The 23,355-nt window shown below is 42.6% G+C and overlaps 1 protein-coding gene across 1 annotated transcript; it reads left to right on the forward strand.

The window, feature by feature from the left end:
* Positions 1–3,058: 3,058 nt before the first annotated feature.
* adamts1 (ADAM metallopeptidase with thrombospondin type 1 motif, 1) lies at positions 3,059–8,970 on the forward strand. Its single transcript, XM_085447509.1, has 8 exons — positions 3,059–4,073; positions 4,909–5,249; positions 5,350–5,482; positions 5,576–6,033; positions 6,128–6,314; positions 6,434–6,612; positions 6,841–7,016; positions 7,114–8,970. The coding sequence occupies exons 1-8, from the start codon at positions 3,449–3,451 to the stop codon at positions 7,859–7,861; spliced, it is 2,847 nt and encodes a 948-aa protein (XP_085303635.1). The 5' UTR covers positions 3,059–3,448; the 3' UTR covers positions 7,862–8,970.
* The last annotated feature ends 14,385 nt before the right edge of the window (positions 8,971–23,355 follow it).

Raw genomic sequence — 23,355 nt, forward strand, 5'->3', positions numbered from 1 at the left:
ATCAGTGTATATACCTGATGGTAGAGTCAATAACATATTGTCTTCCAATTACAGATTTAGTAAACTAGACTAAAAAATGTGCGAATGACAAATACTCTACTATAGATATTTGATCCATTTTAAGGACATACTACTCTGACCTCTGAAGCTGGACTGTTGTAAAGTAATTTAAGTAACCACTTCAGGTTTAAAACAAGAGCCATGATTCAGTTGTAGAAACCACATGGTTTTAGGACATGTCTAAAATCCATTGTTGAATACAGATTGTTAGTGCATCCAACCATGCAAGTTAAGCTTCTACCATGTAAAAATACATGTAGAAACACTCCCACTGTCTCTGGGCCTCAGTCGGTTTAGAAACAACCAAAGTGAATTAAAAATCTGTCCTGTTGATGGACGAGTAAAAACTTGACAGTCTTTCTAGAAATCACTGCGATCCTTCAGGTTTTATGTGAAAGGGAAGATTTGGCTCGTTACCAGTTTCTAGTTTATTACATTGCACACATAACTTGCACATCTGTGAAGGCACCATTAATGGTGGTTGATATATACAGGCTCTGAAATATTGTATCCCACTTCCAGATGACGTCTTTTGCAAGGAACACCCTGCTTACCTTGCAATGATGCCCAGAAATATTCTGCATATATTACACCATGGTTCAAAGGTACAATCAAGATCTGAACCCATTAAGTGCATCTGGCCCAAACTAACAGCTCGAATGAAGCATCATTTTCCTTTAAAACTAGAGAAACTGGTCTGAGCTTCTGAACACTTACACACAGATCTTAAAGTGGCCCAGAATGATCCATAAATCACTTTAAGTTAATTAAGATGTTGTGAGTTCAATTAATGAGCAATTCGATGTAAAATGTGGGCTAATGCATACTTCTGTGGAATGAGCTAATGTTTTGCATGTTACAGCATTGCATTGCTTCCTGCATGGTAAACTGGTTAGTTGGCAGTACCATATAGAGAAGATTATAGTGATGCTTAAGCTAGACTGCTACAGAGCAGGCTATCATGTTCATGGTCCAGGTTAGGTTATATTCGGGTAGCAGATTTCTATTTAATACGATGATGCTTAATTCTAACTTTAAATTAGCTTTAGACTAGCTTTATAATGTCCAGGGATTGAAGATCAGCCTTATAACTCTCCTGAAACTGAAAATCACATCTCATCTGCTTGTTGAATTCAACTGGCTAAATCCACAAAGAGCAGTGAATATAGAGTAGCAGCCCAGGTCAGCTGTACACAAAGAAAAATCTACTGGAACTAACAGAAGAAATGATTATGTGACTTATTTTTAAGTAATTATTTTCCCCAAGCACTGATGCACCACATCGGTCAGTCCCAGTATTTATGAATCATATTCCTGGCATCAAATTCAAAATGAGCATTTATTTTACAATAAACGATTATATCTCTCAGATTCATTTTTTTGTTTGTTTGTTTTCTTTCAATACTACTCAATAAAATATAGGATTTTGGTGAATTTGTTCATTTATTCACTTCTGACATCATTTCAAGCTACACTGTTAACTTTCCTACACTGCATCTGGCTTAAGTGGGCGAAAGCCCATCTGGATCACCAATTAATGCTGTTTCAGGTGAAAAGTTTCACACCTCACGTTTTTCCTTGAAAATCATTTATCTCCCGTTTCTATTGAACATTTATCATCTCATAAACTTTCTGCGTTGCATAATCAGCACCCTAAATCACAAACACCGTTCTCTACGCAGTACTTTCATATTGGTTTATGTGGGAAGGCTGCCCCCTCGCGTTCGGCAGCTCACCCCATTTCTGATGCAAGAGCACCACCTATCGGCCACGCTTATGGTTGCTCTATGGGGTCATGGAAAATTTCTCCAACTGCCTGGAGACATTCCTGAACAATTACCTGCCATCTACTGGAAGTAGCCGAAGTTACAGTTATTCTTTTTTTCGAACCTGTTGCTTTTAAGGTGGAATTCCACAATCTGTCCATTCACACTCATCACTGATGTTTGCTTCTATAAGTCAACAGTAACAACAAACAGAAAAAATAGATACAGAGAGAAAATAAGCAATGTAGGAGCTATCAAACTTGGTCCAAAACAATTAATTCAATCATTTCACACGTGTCTTTAAAGTCGTAACATTAATCTAACCTTAAAACATTTAAGGGTAATATCAGTATGTTTGCCTTTAAAAACTGCATAATTATTTTGATGATTTCTTTAAAAAGATGTATGCGGGCTATTTTCATTCATTTCTGACGTGTCTTGCAAGCACTGTAGATAACAGGAACCTTGCTTTGCCAGTTACTTTTTAATGAAACTCCAGCGTAAACTCTTCCTGTGTCTAAGAGGAGATCAGCAGTCGGTACGGGCGGGGGAAGGAGCCCGAGGGCTGGGGCTGTGCCTGCCGTGGCTGTAGTGCAGAAACAGCACAGTGGAGGAACCGCTCCACCTTAAGACCTCGGCGGCCCCTCTCTGCTCCCTCTCCCCGGGGAGCAGAGCGGTGGAACCTGGCCACGGCGCACCACAGCCGGCTTGGCACAGAAAAGGTGAGTACGGCTTCTGGAGCCCAGGCCAGCACGATATTGTTCCCATTCCCCAGCTTCCCTTCTTCAGCTGCAGTGACACTTCGCCATGCTAGAAACGGATTAACGTCTAATGAACGTTATACAGCTCTGAGAAAGTAGAACACCGCTTCTATAACAAAGCTTTATCAGGTATACACTAAAAGGGGCCTAAAGACGTTTCCAGTGAAATTCTTCGAAAGTCTATATTATAAGGTGAATGCTAATATAACCCACATACAGCAATGATACCGTGAGGGGCTTTAAGAGTAACTGTTCTGACAGATAAGCACGGACCAAAGAAGAAAAGTTCCTCTGCCAAGAGCTCTCTCCTCCACAATGATTGATTATCATGGCAACGCTCCAGGTCGCTGGTGCGTTTTCGTTGCGCACGGGATTCGGCCCCACTCAGATCAAAGGGCCCTCAGGAAAGGGGTGGTCCCGGGATATGGGGATAAATAGGAGGGACCGGCTCAGTTCTGACAGAAGGCAGAACAGACCAGACGGTCCTGCAGAGCAAAGACTTGCCTCTGACCTGACAGCTAGATTTAGACACGGAGACATCTCAGTTTTAAAGAAAGAGATAGAGAGATAGAGGCGACCTGTTGGATTTTACTGCCGCAACCCTTATTGTCGTTTAATGAACGGACTTCTTTGCAACAGTTCAAATCTGCACATAACTTTTAAATTAGTTTTGCACTGGATTTGATTTTTTTCTTAGTTATTTGTTTAGATTTATATACGTGTGCGTAATATTGGGTTTTGGGGGTTTTGTGAGTTCAAAGACCTTTTTTTAGTTCATGGTGGATTTTTAAAGGATTTACTTCTTCATTGTAAAGACTTAACTCTCAGTTTATCTTTCCACTTGTCGGATTCCACAGTTCCATGATGTCGTTTTTACCCATTTCCATCAGTTTAATTGCCGCTCTGTGCGTCTGCGCAGCGCACGGTGCTTGGGAGCAGGGCACCGTTGTGCCGGTCAGGTTAGACCCGACGGCCCGGTCGGAGAGCGAAACCGAACCGTGGCGGACTCTTTCCGCGGAGGAGAGCGAGAAGGAGGCGGAAATGAGGGTGTACCGGTTGGACGTATTTGGCATGCAGCTGGTTTTGCGTCTAGAGCCTGACCAGACCTTTTTGGCGCCAGGTTTTGTCTTCCACATCGTGGGGACTCCAGTGTCTGAACCGACACCGAAACCCAATAGCGGAGCCGAGCCGGGTTGCTTCTACTCGGGCACGGTGAACGGGGATGAGCGCTCCGCCGCTGCGCTCAACCTGTGCCATGGACTCAGGGGCGGATTCTACTTCAAGGGCGAAGAGTACTTTATTCAGCCCCTTAACTCCACTGATTTCTTGGGCACGGACGAAGATGTGCATACGATTCGCCGGAGAGGCCGGGCAGCTTCGGCTGAGGAGAGCACCTCCAAGTGCGGGGTCAACGAGGATGAGGAGAGGGTGCCAAAGAATCTGGGAAAAGCGGCCAGTCACGGAGCCCCTAACGCAGACCAGACAGGTAATGCTGTGCGCATTTTACACGCTGTTACTCATTTTTATGACGGACTTAGCTGAAATGCGGAGAGCAGCAACATAAAAGAAGCAAAGAAAACCCAACAAGGTTATTTATGTATTTTTAAAAACGAAAAGTATTCAGCTTTAAATATTAAAAAAGAGAGCAAAGATTAGATTTTATGTTAAACGTGTAAATGTAGCAAAAGTTAATGTGTCAGGGTTGCACAGCGTGCGCGATGCACTCGACTACCTTTTGACAGCTCTGTCAGCGCACTGCCAGTGAGGAAGGGAGGGGAGGAAAGGTGGGGGTGGTGTGTGTGTGTGTGTGTGGGGGGGGGGGGGGGTTTAAACTACTTTAAGAGGAAAGAAGAGGAGGAGTGTGGGTGAAGGGGGTTGGGGCCAGTCAGAGCCCGGTATCGCTGAGGCGTGTAAACTCGCCTCCTGGTACAACTCTCACCGGCAGACACTCTTCCCCCCACCCCACCCCCAGAAAGGATTTTCTCCCTTCGCTCTTTCTCTCTCTGGCATAATTTTCCACCAGAGAAGGTCAGTTTAAGAATGCGTGGACCCCGAGGAGGAGGAGCTGTTGGTGGTGTGACGCTGAGTCATGGCAGCCAGGCTGCTCCAGGCACATCCGGAGCTCTCCTGGGAGCCTCTATCCCTCTGAGAAGAAAAAAAAAATAACGGGTCCCTGTAGCTGCTATTTAGGACACTAACTGCCCTCTAGCATTTCTTATAATTGAAGTCATTCAGTTTATCTGGGGCAACTTGCACACTGCAGAACTCAGCAGCAAACGTTGGACTAACAGAATAAATGCTCATTAAACCTCTGCTCTCAGCTCACCACAGGGCCAGGCGTTTTGTTTCCACCCCTCGTTATCTGGAGATCATGCTGGTGGCTGACCAGTCTATGGCCGAGTTCCACGGCACGGGGCTCAAACCTTACCTCCTGAGCATTATGGCAGTGGCGTCCCGCCTTTACCGCCACCCTAGCATCCACAACTCAATCAGCCTGGCGGTGGTGAAGCTGCTGGTGGTGTACGAGGAGGAGCGAGGTCCTCAGGTGTCATCCAACGCTGCCATGACTCTCCGCAACTTCTGCAAGTGGCAGCGACAGCACAATCCTCCAAGCGACCGCCACCCGGAGCACTACGACACGGCTGTGCTCTTCACCAGGACGGTAAGTCAGAGTGTTGGTTTTATGGTAGAGCATATAATAGAACAGGTGTGGAGAAATGGGGAGTATTCACGATCTTGCTCTCCACTTTCTGCTTTGTTAGGACCTTTGCGGTGCCCACTCGTGTGACACTTTGGGCATGGCGGATGTTGGCACGGTGTGTGACCCGGACAGGAGCTGCTCGATTATTGAGGATGATGGACTCCAAGCAGCATTTACAGTGGCACACGAACTGGGTAAGTAAAAAAAAAAAAAGTTTGGCCATGATGTAAAATCTTTTTAATCACATGCATCACTTATTAAATAACTTATTTCATCTCCTCCTTCAGGCCACGTGTTTAACATGCCTCATGATGATGCCCAGCTGTGTTCTGGCATCAACGGTGCCCACTGGGGTTCCCACATGATGGCCTCCACCCTGTCTAACCTGGACCAGCAGCAGCCTTGGTCTCCTTGCTCCGCCCTAATGGTCACCACCTTCCTGGACAACGGCCATGGTCAGTGTCTGCTGGATAAGCCTGTTAAGCCCGAGCCACTGCCCCAGCCCCTGCCCGGGGCAGTCTATGATGCTGACCATCAGTGTAGCCTGACCTTTGATGAAGACTCCCAGCACTGCCCTGACCTGAGCACCACTTGTGCAGCTCTGTGGTGCACTGTGACTACATCCAATGGTTTGCTCGTGTGCCAAACCAAGAACTTCCCATGGGCTGATGGGACACCCTGCGGGCATGACAGCTACTGCTTGGCTGGGCACTGTCTCACTAAGAGCCAGGCCGCTAAACAACAGGTATGACCCAGACCTGATTTAAGCACTTTTTTTCTACATGCTGTTAGTCTGCTGGACCAATCGAGCTATAATTTTTAAATTGCCCTGATTTCAGACTCCTGTTAATGGTGGATGGGGTCCCTGGGGTCCCTGGGGCGACTGCTCTCGGACCTGTGGTGGAGGAGTGCAGTATTCCTTCCGTGCCTGTGATAACCCTGTGCCTGAGAATGGGGGAAAATACTGCGAGGGAAAGAGGATCCAGTACCGCTCATGCAACACAGAAGTGTGCCCAGACACCAATGGTAAGAAATTTTGGCGATTAAATAGAAATAATTCACTTCCCACTCGTTACCTGGGTGTGAATGCTGGCCTGCGGTTATACACTAGCACTAAAGCTGACTTATCCTTGTCTCTTTGTCAGGCCTGTCTTTCCGTGAGGAGCAGTGCTTGGCCCACAATGACATGTCAGCTCAAGTGTCACTGGGTTCAGGCGACGGCGTCGAGTGGGTCCCCAAGTACGCTGGAGTTTCACCTAAAGACCGCTGCAAGCTGGTGTGCAGGGCCAAGGGGACCGGATACTTCTTTGTCCTCAAGTCTAAGGTGAGAGTTTCTAAAGGCTACAAAAAACAATATTTATAGTGCACAAGTTCATTATTACCCTCAACAGTCCTCTAAGTCATGCAGACATCCAAGTGAAAGGATTAATCATTGCACTTTTTCCCCCCACCCTCTGGGTTTCAGTCTCAGCATGGAAAAGTCACCTTTTACCTTTTGAATCTTACAAAGCAAAACTTTAATGTCCCATTTGTGCTTCTCTGCTGACCCCAGGTGGCTGACGGCACACCATGCAGCCCTGATTCCACCTCAGTCTGCGTCCAGGGCCAGTGTGTGAAGGCTGGATGTGATCGTATCATCGGCTCCAACCGGCGCTTCGATAAGTGTGGCGTGTGTGGCGGAGATGGTTCGACCTGCAAGAAGGTGTCAGGCTCTATGGAGCGTGCCAGGTAGACATCTGACCTTAAAATATTCATCACTCTTGTATCAGATTCTTTTTTTAATATATATGTTGCTAAATTTACCCTCCATCTGTGTCTGTTTCAGGCCTGGTTACCAGGATGTTGTAACTATCCCTGCTGGTGCCACACACCTCGACATCAAGCAGCGTGCTCCAGCCAGTAGTCGTCACGATAACAGCTACTTGGCAGTGCGGCGCCAGGATGGAACCTATTTACTTAATGGTGATTACAAGCTGATGACCATGGAGACGGACATTCCCCTCCCAGGGGCACTCTTGCGCTACAGCGGCTCCTCAGCCACTCTGGAGCGCATCAGGAGCTTCTCCCCGCTCCCTGAGGCCCTCACAATCCAGGTGCTTTCCGTAGGGGAATCCCCGAGGCCCAGGGTTAAATACAGCTATTTTGCCCCTCGTCCCAATCATGCTGCTTCATCCTCCAACAACAACAACATTGGAGGCCGTCGGAAGTCTATCAATGCCATCCAAGAGGTGGGAGGAGCCGAGTGGACTCTGAGGGAGTGGGGTCCCTGTTCCCAGACCTGCGGAGAAGGTGTGCAACAGAGAGCGGTCGTGTGCCTGGACTCCCAGGGACATCCCTCTGGAGACTGCCCAGAGGAGCTTCGCCCTTTGGCCTCACGGTCCTGCGCCCTCCATTCCTGCCCCTCCTGGCTCCTTGGAAAATGGTCACCGTGCTCTAAGACCTGCGGCCGAGGTTTCCGTAAACGTGCGCTGCGCTGCATCGACCACAACGGGCGCACGCTAACCAACGACAGCTGTGACCCCAAAGACCGTCCGCGACCCCTGCTGGAGCTGTGCGATCAGAGTGCCTGCTGAGGACTGCATATGCAATCTAACCTTCTGTTACACCAGCACTCAGAAAGACAGCAGATTAAAAACTCTGATCTTTTCTGCCCACAGAGGCTAATGAATGTTTACATCCAGAGTGAGAGTGCTGCAGAATTCAGTGTGTCCACAATTGTCACTGTAACTATCAATATTTAGCCATTCCCTCCATCAATCCGGGGGTTAAATGTTGAACAGTAGGACTGAACATAGCTTGCTGCCTGTCTGTCCTCCTTGTAAAGCAGTGGCACATTTCATTTGCGTCCCATTGAGGGGAAGAACGCATGGACATTCCTGATTTCCCTAAAAGAGGATGCTGCTTATCATACCAATGTCACACCTGTGTGTGTGTGTGTGTTTGTGTGTGTGTCAGACAGTATGTGTGTGTCATAATTTTAATGCATGTATATAATGTTTGTCCAAGCTGGGCTGGACAGATAAATAATGGTTGGAATGGGGGAGGAGCTTAATCGCACAGTATATAAAGAGACAAAAGGAAGAGAATAGCTCATAATCTAACTGCTCACCCCATCAGGTATGGAAAATAAGATGGCTCATGGTCATGTCCAAACTTCAGTCTGCATTTATTTATCATAAACCTGAAGCACTTCATCTTCTTTTCTATTCTTTTGTTTTAGCCAGCGGCACATTGTAACACCCAGTTTCTCTGAATGCCTCAGTATAGTGTTTTTTAGCCATATCTTGCCCTCGTCTACACAGCCTTCCAAGAGGGAATTCCTCAAAGACCAAAGAGGTGTGTGTGTGTGTGTGTGTGTGTGTGTGTGTGTGGGTGAACATGCGTGTGCGTGGAGGCCTAAAGAGGGACGTGTCTCCTACTACTACTTCATAAGTAAGTCTCTCCTGCCTTCTGTGAAGACACCATGTTTTGTTTTGTTTTCCTTTTGTATAGAATATCCAAACTTTATTTATTTTTGTACAGCCTGTTAAATATAACCATGTGGCTTTTTAAAAAAATATTATTTTTTATTTGTTATTGAGGTCAAAGAAGGAAGTAGAATATATAGAGTATTTATACAGTGTTTTATATATATATAAATGGTCCTAGGTTCATGAATAAAACATCGCATTAACTTGTTCAATTTATGTGTCCCGAGTTGTTTGTCTGACTCAAAGTTATGCATTATTAGCAGAGCCCAACGTTTATCAGCCGATATTAGCTATTTGCTGAGATCTCAGTACTGGAATTTATGATGGAGTAAAGAATAAACAAGAGAAACATCCTTTAGCCTTTTTGTACGTGTTGATATTGTTTTAATCTGACAATCGACTATTGTGCGGGCAACTTCCCAACCAGCTCATACAAGTAGAGTCAGGCACAGCATAAGCAAGTAATTCACAACTACATTCTTTTTAAACTGCATAGCCGTATTACCTCAATAAGGACTCTAAAATAACTAAACTTAACAAATGTTAGGGAAATTCCTCTATGTTTCGTATGACTGAAAGAAAAAATATCAGCTAATATGTATCAACTGCTTAAATCAATAAATATTGGTTGGTATCAGTATTGGTCTTAAAATCAGGCTATAACAAATTATAAAAGCAGGCTGTAGCTGCCAGCTGTTTGCTAGGCTCCATCTCCACTAAGTTGACAGGACCTCTCGATTGTGTTTATGGTGTCTGTGGCCCTATGAGCATTTTTAATGCATTTTGTATGACAAACAACATTCCTCAGTGTGGGAAAGTCCGTCCAAGACATCTGTGCGACAGTTGTGGTCAGTGAAAGCATGTTACCTCGCTAATCCAGTCTATTAGGGTCAGCTGATGCACTCCAATACACACATGCACCTTAAAAAATATCTAACTTTAAAATGAGACTTCACCGAGCCGCTACATTCATCTGTTACATACAGCCCATGGTTCCAGTGAGCTCTGGGGGCCTGTTTGACAACTTCTTCTTTATTATTTATTGATGGTTGGCAAACAGCAAAATGGAGTTTGACGACTTTTGATTTTTGTGTCTTTGTGTGTGATTCAGAGTTCATCCACTAGATGGGACTACATAAATTTTTTCTCCTCCACTATGACTCCATAAACCACTATATTCCATAACTAACCATATAGTGGTCTGTGTCTCAGAAACGTTTGGGTTGCAAAAGGAAAGAGGGAAGGGCTTTAGTCATTTGGGTGAACTGGCCCCTTTAAATAATGGTGTAACTGGACTGAAGACTGCAAAACAATCAGTTCATTAGCTGTTATCAGCCCAAATCTGTTTGAGCTGCTCACAAAACCTTTTTATATGCTCATTATTATCAGAATCTGAGTACTTTATTATTCTGTGAGGAAATTATATCATCACAGTTGCTCCCCGAGCTTCTGAAAAGACAGGGTGAAATATTTTTTCTCTGAAAAATTAAAATCAATGCCAGAGAAGCTTAAAATAATTATAGGAAAAAGTGAATTCCACAACAACTGCAGGACTGACATTTTAATAGTAAGACAGCAGGAATAAATAACAAACAGGAGAGGAGGCACACATTAGAGAACAGGTCACATGACATGATATCATTTTCTCTGCAATTTCTACTCGTAGTTTTAACTGAATAACAAATAACATGTATTTTAAAGTCACAGACAATGAAAACTAACAGAAATCTGTGCTGAATTTGTTATGTTGTAAGTTCAATTCACTTCAATCTGTATAGTGCCAAATAGAATGAAATGATGGCTTTCTCAAGGTGTTTCACTCTGTAAGGTAAGGTAACAAGCTCACAGTATTAAAAAGTAACCCCCAACAGACAAGCCCCTTTGAGCCGAGCACTAGGCCACAGTGGGGAGGAAGAAACCTCTGGCAGAACCAGGCTCAGTGAGTGGGGGCCATTTCACGACTGCTCCAAGGGTTTTGAAAAAGAACTTGATCAATTAAAGAGCCATTATGATTTTAAAACTAGCTCATTTAAAGTCTCCAATTAGTTTTAAAGAATGTTTTCAGTGGATATCACAGTTTCCCTACATTTCAGAAACCTTATTTTGTCTGCTGGTGCAGTTGTTCCACCGAAACTTGTATTTTTCTTTCTTTTCTTATGTTAGTCTCAACATCATGGGCTCTTGCATTGCCAGTGCTTCACAGCATTGCAACAAAGAAGTGGATCGCAGATGATCATAAGCATATGATGCCAAATGAAGCTGTGCAGCAGGAGCACGCCACAGATGAATTACAGGAAGCTGTGAAACCAAATGACAGTGCATCACAGGTTGGAGATAGAAATGATGCAGATCATAGCTCACGTGGGTCTCAAGTGAGCCATCTTGAGACCCACATTACTACCAGATTAGTAGAGTTTCCTAAACTCGTGCTAAACAGGAAGCAGGAGCCATGCTGGAACGTGTCGCAGCGTTGAAGAAAAAGCAACAACTTGAGTTTGAGTTGGCCAGGATTAGGCAACATCTTGAGCTTGAAACAGCAAGATTCAAAGCTGAAAAGGAAGAGTTAGAGCTGGAGACTGCATTAGCTGAAAGCCAAGCAAAGTTAAAGGTCCTTAAAGAATATGAAAGATCTGAAGATGGTCTGAGAAGTTATGTATCAATACAAAGATCGCAAGGTCGAGGAGTTAAAAAGGAAAGGGTTGGCATGATGCTCCCCACAACAAACTGATGTTATCACTGAGTTACTTGTGAAACAGCAGCAGCTGGCTCAGTAGCCAACAAAGGACAGTCCTGTTTTTAGAGGTGATGCACTAGCCTTCATAAGAGCCTCCGAGCATGCAGTAAAGCAAAAGACTGATAACAATCAAGATAAGTTGTATTTCTTGGAACAATTCACTGCTGGCGAACCACAGGAGCTAATTCACAGTTGTGTACACATGACTCCTAGCAAAGGTTACCGTGAGGCCAAACAGTTGCTACATAAGCACTATGGCGATGAGCTAAGGATCGCAAATGCATTCATTTAGAAAGCACTCAAATGGCCCCAAGTGAAAAATGATGACAGCAAAGCATTAAATGCTTATGCTATGTTTTTGACTGGATGTAGCAACATCATGAAGGATGTTGAATTTTTGGAAGAGATGGATAATCCTACCAATCTACGTACAGTGATATCCAAGCTGCCCTACAAAACCCAAAAACGTTGGAGTGTTGAGGCATTTGAATTCCAAGAGAAAAGGGGTAAAAGAGCAAGATTTGCTGACTTCATGAACTTCATAGACCGCCAAGCTAAAATAGCTATGGATCCACTCTTTGGTAATATCCCAGACAACCATGTAATGACAAGTGGAAAGAGTGACCAAAGGGAAAGGTATCCAGCAAAGAAAGAGTTTCGGGGAAGCAATTTTGCCACCAACATTCCACTGAGAACAAAAGACCACAAGAAACAAACATTAAAACAGAAAACTTCATCAAAACAGTGAGTGCTTTTGAGAAGCCATGTTTGTACTGTCAGCAGCCTCACGCTCTTGTTTCTTGTGGCAAGATTAAGAATCAACCACACAAAGAACAAGTAGACTTGTGGAAGTCAAAAGGACTCTGTTTTGGATGTTTGGTTTCTGGGCGTCTCAGCAAGTTCTGCAAACGAAGAATGGAATGTAAAGAATGTTCACTAAAATCTAAAATGAGTGTTAAATACATAGAGACATACGCCTTTTTAGACCCGGGAAGCACGGCAACATTTTGCACTGAAGATCTGCAAAGGAAACTGAATGTTAAAGGAAAGCGTACACAGATACTCCTAAGTACCATGAGTCAAGAAAACCCAGGAGAACAGAAACTCATGAATAGTTTTGTTATATCAGACCTGGAAGTGTGTGGGTTGGAAGATTCCAAGTTCACTGACTTACCCAAGGTGTTTACTCACACTAGTATACCTGTGAGTAGTGGAAACATACCCAAACAGTCAGACATTCATAAATGGTCGTATCTACATGAAGTGAGGCTACCAGAGATAGAGGCTAATGTTGAGCTGCTTATATGAGTTAACTGTGCAAAAGCAATGGAGCCATGGCGTGTCATTAATGGACAAAATGGAGGTCCTTATGCAGTGAAGACTACCATTGGTTGGGTTGTGAACGGACCCATAAGCAAAGAACTAAACGGCACAGAAGACAAAGAACCACATTTCTCAGTAAGCAGAATCTCCTTGGTGGAAGTTGAGAAGCTTCTAGTCCAACAGTACAATATAGATTTTTCAGAACGTAATTATGATGACGAGGAGAAAGTGTCACAAGAAGACAAAACAGTTTCTAAGATCAGTAGAAAAGACAACGACCTTTGAAAATGGACACTATAGCATTGGATTGCCGCTCAGGAATGAGAATATCCAAATGCCAGACAACCGCTGTGTTGCAGAACAGCGAATAGCATGTTTGCTCAGGAAGTTTAAGAAGAATCTTCAATTTTTTGAAGAGTACAAGGCTTTCGTGGAAAACATCATCACCAAGGGCTATGCAGTTCATGTGCCAGACCACCAGTTGAGCCATGATGACAACAGAGTGTTCTATATACCACACCATGGGGTGTATCACCCGAAGAAGAGAAAGTTGCGAGTCGTGTTTGACTGTACGGCTTCATACCAGGATATGTCTCTAAACAAGGAGTTACTGCAGGGACCGGATCTGACTAACACACTGGTGGGTGTTCTTTTAAGATTCCATGAAGAACCAGTAGCGCTGATGGCAGACATTGAATCAATGTTTTACCAAGTCAATGTACCAGAACGAGATGCTGATCTTCTTCGTTTTCTTTGGTGGCCAGATGGCAAGCTGGATGAGCCCATGAAGAAATATAGGATAATGGTGCATCTCTTTGGAGCTACTTCCTCACCAAGTGTCACCTCATATGCACTAAGAAGAACGGCAGAAGATCACAAGGAAGAAGCGTCTCCAGAAGCTGTTTAGACAGTCCTGTGCAACTTCTACATAGATGACTGTCTGAAAGTTGTAGCTACAGAAGAAGCTGCAGTGAAATTAGTCAGTGATCTTCGTGCTTTGTGTACCAGTGGAGGGTTTACATTAACAAAGTGGACAAGTAACAGTAGGAAAGTGTTGATGTCAATTCCTGAAGAACACAGAGCCAACAAGGTGAAAGATCTGGATCTTAGGCATGACACTTTGCCAGCTGAGAGAACTCTCAGTGTACAGTGGGACATAGAAACAGATACCTTCACTTACACCATAAAGCTGCAAGACAAGCCAATAACCAGAAGAGGCATTTTGTCAGTCATTAATTCCATATGTGACCCTCTTGGCTTTTTAGCACCAGTCGTCTTGCCTGCGAAACTTTTGTTGAAAGATCTCTGTAAAGAGCAGCATGGTTGGGACAAAGAGATCAACGAAAAGCATGCAAAATTTTGGAGAAAATGGCAAGAAGATGTTGTACTTCTCTCTAACTTCCATTTGAGTAGATGCCTAATGCCTACAGGTTTGGATGCACTGTTGTTGTGCAGTTGCACCATTTTTCCGATGCTTCAGATTATGCATGGAACTGTCTCCATCAACCTGTTGATGGAAAACAGACGAGGCAAGAGACATTGCGCTTTACTCATTGGGAAATCAAGAGTTTCTCCACTCAAGAAAATCACAATCCCCATGCTTGAGCTGACTGCAGCAGTGATTTCAGTGAGGATGGACAGATTACTGCGACAAGAGCTTCATGTTCCTCTGCAACAGTCAGTCTTCTGGACAGACAGTACAACTGTGCTTAGATACGTTGCCAGTGAAACATCTCGCTTCAAAACCTTTGTTCCAAATAGAGTTTCGCTGATTTGAGAAGCAACCAAACCATCGCAATGGAAGTATGTGACATCGGCAGAAAATCCTGCAGATCAAGCAAGCAGAGGCTTAATGGCAAAGGATCTGTTGGAAGGAGGTTCATGAATTCACAGGCCAAACTATCTTCTAGATGAAAATGAATGTCCAGAACAGCCAGTGAGAAAGAAGGAAAACCTTCAAAATGATCCAGAAGTCAAGACTTCAGCAAGTGTTAATATACACTTAAAGTTGAAGAAGGCATGGAACCAATGAACCGTGTGATTGACTACTATTCAGACTGGAATAAACTGAAAAGATCAGTGGCCTGGATGATGAAGCTAAGGGAGGGGCTGTGGATGTTAAAAGAAGAAAGTGAACATTTCTCAAAAATAATCCAGAAAAATGAAAATGATCCTGAAAAGCAAAAATTTAGGTTGCAGGTGCACATGGAGAAATTTAAATCTGCAATGGAAAGAAAGGCACTTGCTTTGGAGGATCTTGAGGCTGCCAAATCAGAAATTGTTCGCTTCACCCTACAGAAAGGAGGACATCTTAGTTGTGGCAGTCAGTTGTTCAAATTAGACCCAGATCTTCGTGATGGGATGCTGAGAGTTGGTGGCAGACTCAATACATCGGGCTTGCCAGAAAATGCTAAGCAACCAACAAAATCTCTGAACTCATCTTGACAGACATCCATCAAAGAACTGGTCACTGCGGTCACAATTACGTGCTGGCGCAGCTGCGATGCAGATATTGGTTTCCACAAGCCAATTTGGCAGTTAGAAAGATAATCAACAAATGTCAAACTTGCCGTAGGATTTCTGGAAAGGTTGGTGAGCAGAAGATGGACACAGATTCCTGTATCAATGCGATTCGACGTTTCATTTGCAGAAGAGGTCAAGTCACCATAATGAGGTCAGATAATGTCACAAACTTTGTGGCAGCTGAAAGGGAGTTGAGGGAAGCCATTCAACGACTGGATAATGACAAAATAGAAAGAGTCCTACAACCAAAAGGTATAAAGTGGATTTTTATCAGCCCAGCTGCTTCACATAAAGGTGGGGTCTGGGAGAAACAAATTCAAACAGTGCGGCAAATTCTCACCGCTCTATTTTTTGCACCTGTACCGTTTGGTTCTTTAGTTGTCAGAATTGTTGTCTGAAGGCCAACAAAGATACCCAACGGTCCATTTGATCGACCTTTGTTGTTATTATTATATATTTAATTTTATTTTCAGTTGTTACAGACGGGACAGACATGGTTGGGGGATAGGAAAGGGAGAAAGAAAAATGAAGGAAAAGAGGGGAAGAGGGAGAGTGAGAAAGGGCACTTAAAAAGAAAAAAGAAATCTCCCGGATCACCTGTTGAGAGAGAAAAAAAAGAGAAAACAAGCACAAAAAGAGAGCAGCGCAATAAACACAACACCATCGCATTTATCTAGCCAAGTGTAAATAACAGTAAATACTAATATTGAATGTTGTTGTGCAGCATGCAGGGCCAACAGCGCACAGTGTGCTTTGAGGTAGCAGCCAAGAAAGGTGTGGTTTGTGTCTATGGACAGTGAACACCCGTGTGTACACCAGTGTGCACACCTGTGTGGATGAGCACGCTTGTATTCAAAAGGTTTCTCTATGTAACGATCTGCTAGAGCAGTGGTTCCCAAACTTTTTTCGCTAGGCCCCGCCTTTGTTTTACAAAAAAATCTTCGCGCCCCACCCCCTCCAACCACACACAGTCATATTTTGCTTTAAACTCCCATCCAGTTTATTTCACACCTTAAACATTTAGTAAACAATGAAACTAATAAAAGTAAACTGCAATAAATTACAGGCAGCAATAAAATAAACTACTTACTCTTACGCCACGTCCACACCTACATGGGTATTTTCGAAAATGCAGCTTTTTTTCTATGCGTTTGGACCTTTCGTCCACATGTAAACAGCGTTTCGATTATTAAATGTTATATTTTTTGTTTGTCAGGTGTCCTTTTTGAAGAAAACACATAGGAGCCACTTGAATGAATGTATATAAACACATTTACATGACGGAAAATTTCAAGGAAATAAAAATGCTCAAATTTGAAAGTTTATACAGTGAAGAAATTTAATTTTACGTTTTATAGCTGAAGGAAATGCCTGTAAATAGTACAGAGAATATACTGTTAATCTACAGAATTTTCCGTTTTATCATTTACGGAAAAGTCCTTCAACTTCCATAATAAAAAACTGAAATTGTACTGGCAGAAAATTACCAGGACATTTTTTTTGTTTTTCTATGGAATTCTTTTTTACAGTGTAGCTGTCTAGCTTGTCTTTGACTTGGACGTACTTCTACCTTGAAGACACAAAACTCAATCTATGTTGGCGTTCTGTACATGACCACAGACAACATGGTTGTATGCACTGAGTGACTTGTGTGCCTGAAATTTCTCTCTGGTGTATACACTGGGTTGCTCCACCAAATACGTGTATATATCTGCCCACTGGATATTTTGCCATCTACTAATGTCTTCCACTCAATCTGTAATATCACAAGGAAGTAATTTACTGGTCATCAAAGTTTATTTGCTCAGGTAGTTTTCCCCGTTTTGGGGGGGATAATTGGTTGATTATCTATCTACCTATTACACTCCACTATACTTCAGTTTCCAAATTACACATGCATCCATACCTACGTCATCAAATGTTAGTAAAACAATTTGCGTGCTTATATGAAATATCCTCCTCCCTCCTTTTGCGCCTTGAGAAAGGACCTCCCCAAAACACAACATATGTAACAGTAGTGATGGGAAAATGAAGCTCGTATCACCACCAAAACACAGCACAAATCCTGCCAATGATTCCATTTTTTTTTTAAACTGCAGCAAAACCGCCATAAGTCCTTGGCGAAAAAGGTGAAAAATAGGGCTTTAGGATTGAGGGTGTAACTATTGCACCTATTGTAACTATTAAATATTGTGCACTTGTGCTTTAGATGGAGAAGTTGTACAGCGAGATATCCACAGGCAGGAGTGATTTCCTGTGTCATTCAGCGGTGTATTTGGGTAATCTCAGTCTATCGCCGTACGTGCTCCTGGGACTGGCCACTATGTCATGGAGTGGGTGGGGTGTATTCTCCGGCATTGCCATTAACCTGCCAGTTCAGGTTATTGTTTAATTTCTCATCTCTGTTCGCCTGTGTTTTTGTTTTGTGGTAGTTATCAGCCTAAAGAAACGCTTCTTTAGTTTTGTCTCCCGTGTGTTCTGCTTTTGGGTCCCCTCCTCAAACACACCAGCCATTCCAGCCATGACAACCTCTTAATTTCAAATTAATTAAACCAATTAAACCATATCCAAACTTTATTTATTTTGGACAGCCTGTATAATTATTTGACTTAATAAAATGTTATTTATACATTTTGTTATTAAAGTCAAAGAAGGAAGTGGAACACAAAGAGTATTTTTGCTGTGTTTTATATCTATTTGACCCTTAGTGACCTAAACAATCAGTGGCTTCTAACTGTAACCATCACATCTAAATGACAGTTGTACAGGGGGTTGCTAAAGACTCAGAGTTATCCATTATTAGTAGAGCCCAGCTTATATCAGTCAATGTTAGCTATTTGCCAATATAACAGAACTGCCATTTATTATGAAAAGAAAGTTTAAGAAGCAAAGGAGAAGCAGCAGAAATACCCTTCAACCATGTTGTGAGTATTGATGTTGGATAATTCATCCATCATCTATTGTGTTGGCAACTTCCCAGCCAGTTGATCCAAGTGAGTAATCCACAACCTGATTATATTTAAAACTGCATTTCCATATTATCTTAGTAAGGACTCGCATGTATCTAGACTTAACAAACATTAGGGAAATTGTTTTATGTTTCATGTGTCAGAAAGAAAAAATACCGGTTAATATATTGGATTTTAAAAATCAGGAAATATTGGTATTGGTATCTGTCTTGAAGTCAAAGGAGCTTGCAAAGAAAAGCGTCTGGACTTCTTTAAGTTACTTGAAGACGTTTCACCTCTCATCCGAGAAGCTTCTTCAGTTCTAAGGTCAAATGGTGGAGAGTCCCAGATAGAGCCAAGGTGTGAAACTGGGTGTGGGTCCCAATCAGCCAGAGTTTCGGGTGTGTTCATTGTGAAACCTGGCCCCACCTTATCATGCGAATTCCTGAGGTCAGATGGCCCAGGATGTGAGTGGGCGTTAAGGCGTCTGGGAAGGGATCTCAAAACTGGATTATAGATGGCAGAGAGTTGGTGTCGTAAACCACCGCCTCTGTTCAAAGATGGTCGCTCACAGTGGACATAGATGGCTTCTTTCACTCCTCTTTCAAACCATCTGTCCTCTCTGTCCAAAATGTGAACATTGGCATCCTCGAAAGAGTGTCCTTTATCCTTAAGATGCAGATGGACTGCTGAGTCTTGTCCTGTGGAGGTGGCTCTTCTGTGTTGTGCCATGCGCTTGTGAAGTGGCTGTTTGGTCTCTCCAATGTAGAGGTCTGAGCATTCCTCGCTGCACTGTACAGCATACACCACATTGTTAAGTTTGTGTTTTGGCATTTTGTCTTTCAGGTGAACCAGTTTCTGTCTGAGCGTGTTGCTGGGTCTGAAATGCACTGGGATGTCATGCTTGGAGAAAACTCTCCTGAGTTTTTCTGATACACCAGCTACATAGGGGATGACAATCATTGTCACGCTCAGACAAAGGTAAGGATGGGTCTGACATTATTCTGTTATTATTCCCATATATATCTGTTCAATTTCATACTTAGATGTAATATAACAAATGTTGTGCTGAGTACATTGACGTCACTCTGAATAAGCCGAGCACCTACCTTCCTCCTCTAAAATTGGTCTAATCAAAGTGAGGCGCTACTTCAGATCCGGCTTAAAAGCAGTCATTGTCATGTCGAGCTACAGTGCAGGAAGTGGAAAATACACTGTCCTTACTGTACGGTCCGGTATGACAGGAAATAACTTTTAGGAAGCCACTGACGTCTTTTTTGCCTCAATGAAAAGTTTGATTGCCACCTCGTCTCTCCTGAACTAGAAGCTGGAGCACATGTGGCACTTCCTGTTTGGCCCCGAGGAAGATGATTTCCCGCCCTGTCGGCTTCAGTGCAGCACAAAGGAAATGATTATCCCCTAATTATAGATGGTTGAGAAGAAAATTGTCTGTCTCTGTAATCTTGATAATAGCATAATGTGTCACCAGCCCAAACAACTGGTCACAGTGATGTTTTGACTTTTTTTTTTCCCCTCTCAAATTACAGCTAATAGAAAATCACACAGTTATGGGGGAGCTGTCACCTTCAGTGTGAATGTCTAAAATGAAAGCGATGCCTACTTTCTTCCTCTTCTTCTTCTTCTTTTTTTACCTGCTTGTTTTTACATGTCTTGCCGTCACATCATTACAGCTTAAAAGAAACATCTGGAAGGCATTATGAATCATCGCTGCTCGATGTGGGTGGCATTTCCGAGAACTAAATTACCTTCATCCTCTTGCCACCCTTGGTTGCTTGTAAAAGTTTGTTTAAATTATGGCAAATTTGATCCAGTTTTCCCAACTGCAGAGGAAACTGCATTCATATTTTGAGGATCTAAACCCATTACGGCCAAAAGAGGACTTCAGTAGGCCCGTGCAGTAAGTGCAATATGTGTGCAAGCACAGATATGAAAATGTTCATAGTCCTCTAGATAAATTCATGCAATAAACTCTACAGTTTAAGTCAAATTGTTACAGATTACTTCTGAAATCAGGACTGGAGTTTGCACATTTTTTCTTTGGCATGTAGTGATATGTTTCCATCCACGCCTTTTTTTTGTGACTTAATATATCAGCTATAAAAATGTCTGGAGTGTCTTGAATATATAATATGAAACTATTTTATTTCTGCTCTCTACATCCACTAACCAAAAGAAAAAAGCATGCTTGAGGTTGGGGGTATATTAGTGTTCACATCCTGTCATGCCACTGCTAGCATCTGGCCACATGTCTCTTTGCACTGCTGCAGAGTGATGTGGATGGTGCGTAGTTTGGTGGAAAGGAAAACTGGATCTGAGGTTTCCATATGTATTTTTAACACATACGACCAGTGCCATTTAGCTCCATTGTATTCAAGTGTAGGGCGGCACGGTAGACCATCACCTCAAACTGGTACACATTTTAGATCAGGGGTGTCAAATGCAAGATTTGGCCCAGCACTCCAATCTGGCCCACTGAGGAGCTCTTGAAAACTTGATTTGGGACTTCTTCTTTTTTTTTCTACTGATAAAGGCCTCCCCAGTGGCCATTCATAGTACATCAAGGTGAGTTCAGGATTTCATTAGAAAGCTGAGACGTGCAGTTGATGTTGCACTTCTTTCTCTGTGGTGAAGTCAGCAGAAAAGGACAACTGTTGTGTCTGACCAAATTTCCTAGCACAGTGGGGGGTGCATGGGGGTGGTGGACTTACCCTTTTGGCTAAAGGTGCAATAATGTCCCTCCCCTATATATACTGCCTTTACTCTGCCATGTGATCAGATATATATAATCCCTTAAATAAATAATAAATAATGTTTTCTGCTGTCATGGCCATAATTTTTCCTGCATACAATACTCAGAAGGCAGAGGCCTTGAAACACAGACCAGATTTAATCAGAATCAGAATCAGAAAGACTTTATTTATCCCCAGGGGGCAATTAACATACAATAGAGGTAGATAGAAGACAAGGGTAATAAGAACAGGCAATAAGAGTGAGATATACACAGAATATCCAGTATATACAGTTTTAAAATTAATGGCTCTCTGTACCTATAATGCGCCCCATACCCCTGAGTTTGAGGGGCTGTGCAACTTTTTGTGTTCCCCTGTCCCTGACACTGGTCTAAGCGTGTGTGATTCGTGTTGTTTGGCTTGCTGTAAAAAAAAAAATCCCCTGAGTGTTGTCAGGCAGGTGTGAAGCGGTGTATCGTGCCGCCGTGGGTCATTATCCTCTTTTATCTCAATAGAGGTCGTGATGTGACGGCAGCACGAGAAGCTGCGGCCTGAGATGAGTGGAGGACAAGCGTGTGCGCGAGCACGTCGAAACACGTGCACCTTTCTCTCTCCGCGCCAGGCTGACGGTCACAACGAAGATAAAACAGGAACCCAGACAGTGCCTTCAAAGTAAAAGCACCAGTGGCTGTAAAATTCATTGTATACCAATATTTTAACTACATCTCATTCCTACTCAACTCTTACCACAGCGTGAACACCTGAGTTGCTATAGTTACCAGACATTTGAACCATAAACTACTAAAATTCAGTAGTGATGATTTGTATGGATACGTGCTATAGAGTCAAAACAAGTCTTAAAGTGCGTAGGTTGACAGTATAGGTCTACATTCTATTAGTGGCACATGACTAGCACAGGGTTGGACCATGTTTTGTCTTTAGAACTGCCTTAATTGTTCATGAATCAAATCTCCAGTCTCCAAATCCCTAATGTGCCCGATTGAGTTGATACTTGGTGACTGCGGGGGTCAGTGAGTGCAGTGAACTCATTGCTCTCTTTAGGCCATTCTCTGTAAACCCTATAGAGGGTTGCATGGGAAAATCCCACCAGATCAGCAGTTTTTTAGAATATCATACAAAGCATGCAAATACCAACAACCCTGTCATGTTCAAAGTCACCTTTCTCAGTTTGAGCTTCAGCAGGTCATCTTTCAAAGTGAAAATTGCAGAAAATGTTGTTAATTATGGCAATATTTTCAATAAAATGCATGGCTATTCCTGGTTTGGTGATGCTAGCCTTAGACAGGAGTCAGAATTAACTGAAAATGAAAGTAATTATTAGAGGCATGTGAAATGATCCAAACATTGATAGTATTGATACCAATGCTGGTACTAGTATTGGATCGATACTATCGCGATAGGATCGATACTTTGTTTCTATCCTCTCAGTTCAGTATGAAGCGCACTGAATTGTGTTAAAATAGTTATTTTTTGTTGCAACATCCATCTTTTATTTATAGCCTATAGCACATTTAAATAACAGAGCGGACCCAAAGTGCTTCAGGGACAAGCGCATTTTAATTCCAGCTCTTTCAAAATACAAAAAAAGCTGAAAGTTGTGTTTTATTGTTGTAACTAATTATCATGGAAAATAATCATCTCATAAATCATGACACACTGCTCTCCCCTGCTTAAGCTGCCTTTATAAGTTAAAACTATGGGTATCGGTATTGATATCTGGAATACGGGCCTTGTATTGAACTGGTAACTAATTATAGAGCTAGAAAAAAGCTTGTATCATGAAGACAGAAAATAGGCCTAATAATGTTGTTTCACTCAAAAACAACAACAAAACTCAAAGGCTTTATGCCTTTATTCTGAAATCTTTAATTTTTTATATGATAGTACACTCAATGCATATGGAAAAAATAAGATATATTTCTTTTTGAAATGTATTTTTCTTAAGACCTCTCGAGCTAATTAATACTTTCGCGTGAAACGTTTTTAAATGATAAAAATCGTATTTTAATATTAACAACCACTTTCTGTTGTCTGGCAGAAGTGAGATAAAAGGGTGTCTTCCACTTGGGCTTATGGTTTTAGCTTGATTTTTTATATATATACTTCGGGTTAAGAAAAATCTAAATAAATAAACAAATAAAAATAAAAACCATCCATTAATTTTATTTTGAAAGTCTCGGCCAGAAGCTTTTATATATAGCCCGTATCCCTCTGTAATTTGAGAAAAGGGGGGACGGCAGGAGGGAGGGCAGGACAATAAAAAAAACAAAAAAAAAAACCTTGGCGATCAGTCGGAGG

This window comes from Copadichromis virginalis, linkage group LG23, assembly GCF_057382275.1.
Source record: "Copadichromis virginalis isolate Kocher_CV1m ecotype Utaka linkage group LG23, C_Virginalis_male_GT1.1, whole genome shotgun sequence".
Taxonomy (NCBI): Eukaryota; Metazoa; Chordata; class Actinopteri; order Cichliformes; family Cichlidae; genus Copadichromis; species Copadichromis virginalis.

Bases quoted from the DNA above. Each gene is read 5' to 3' on its own strand.
- adamts1 (XM_085447509.1), top strand. From the start codon at position 3,449: ATGATGTCGTTTTTACCCATTTCCATCAGTTTAATTGCCGCTCTGTGC. The intron at 4,074-4,908 runs GTAATGCTGTGC...CTCTGCTCTCAG, and splicing joins CCCTAACGCAGACCAGACAG to CTCACCACAGGGCCAGGCGT. The intron at 5,483-5,575 runs GTAAGTAAAAAA...CTCCTCCTTCAG, and splicing joins TACAGTGGCACACGAACTGG to GCCACGTGTTTAACATGCCT.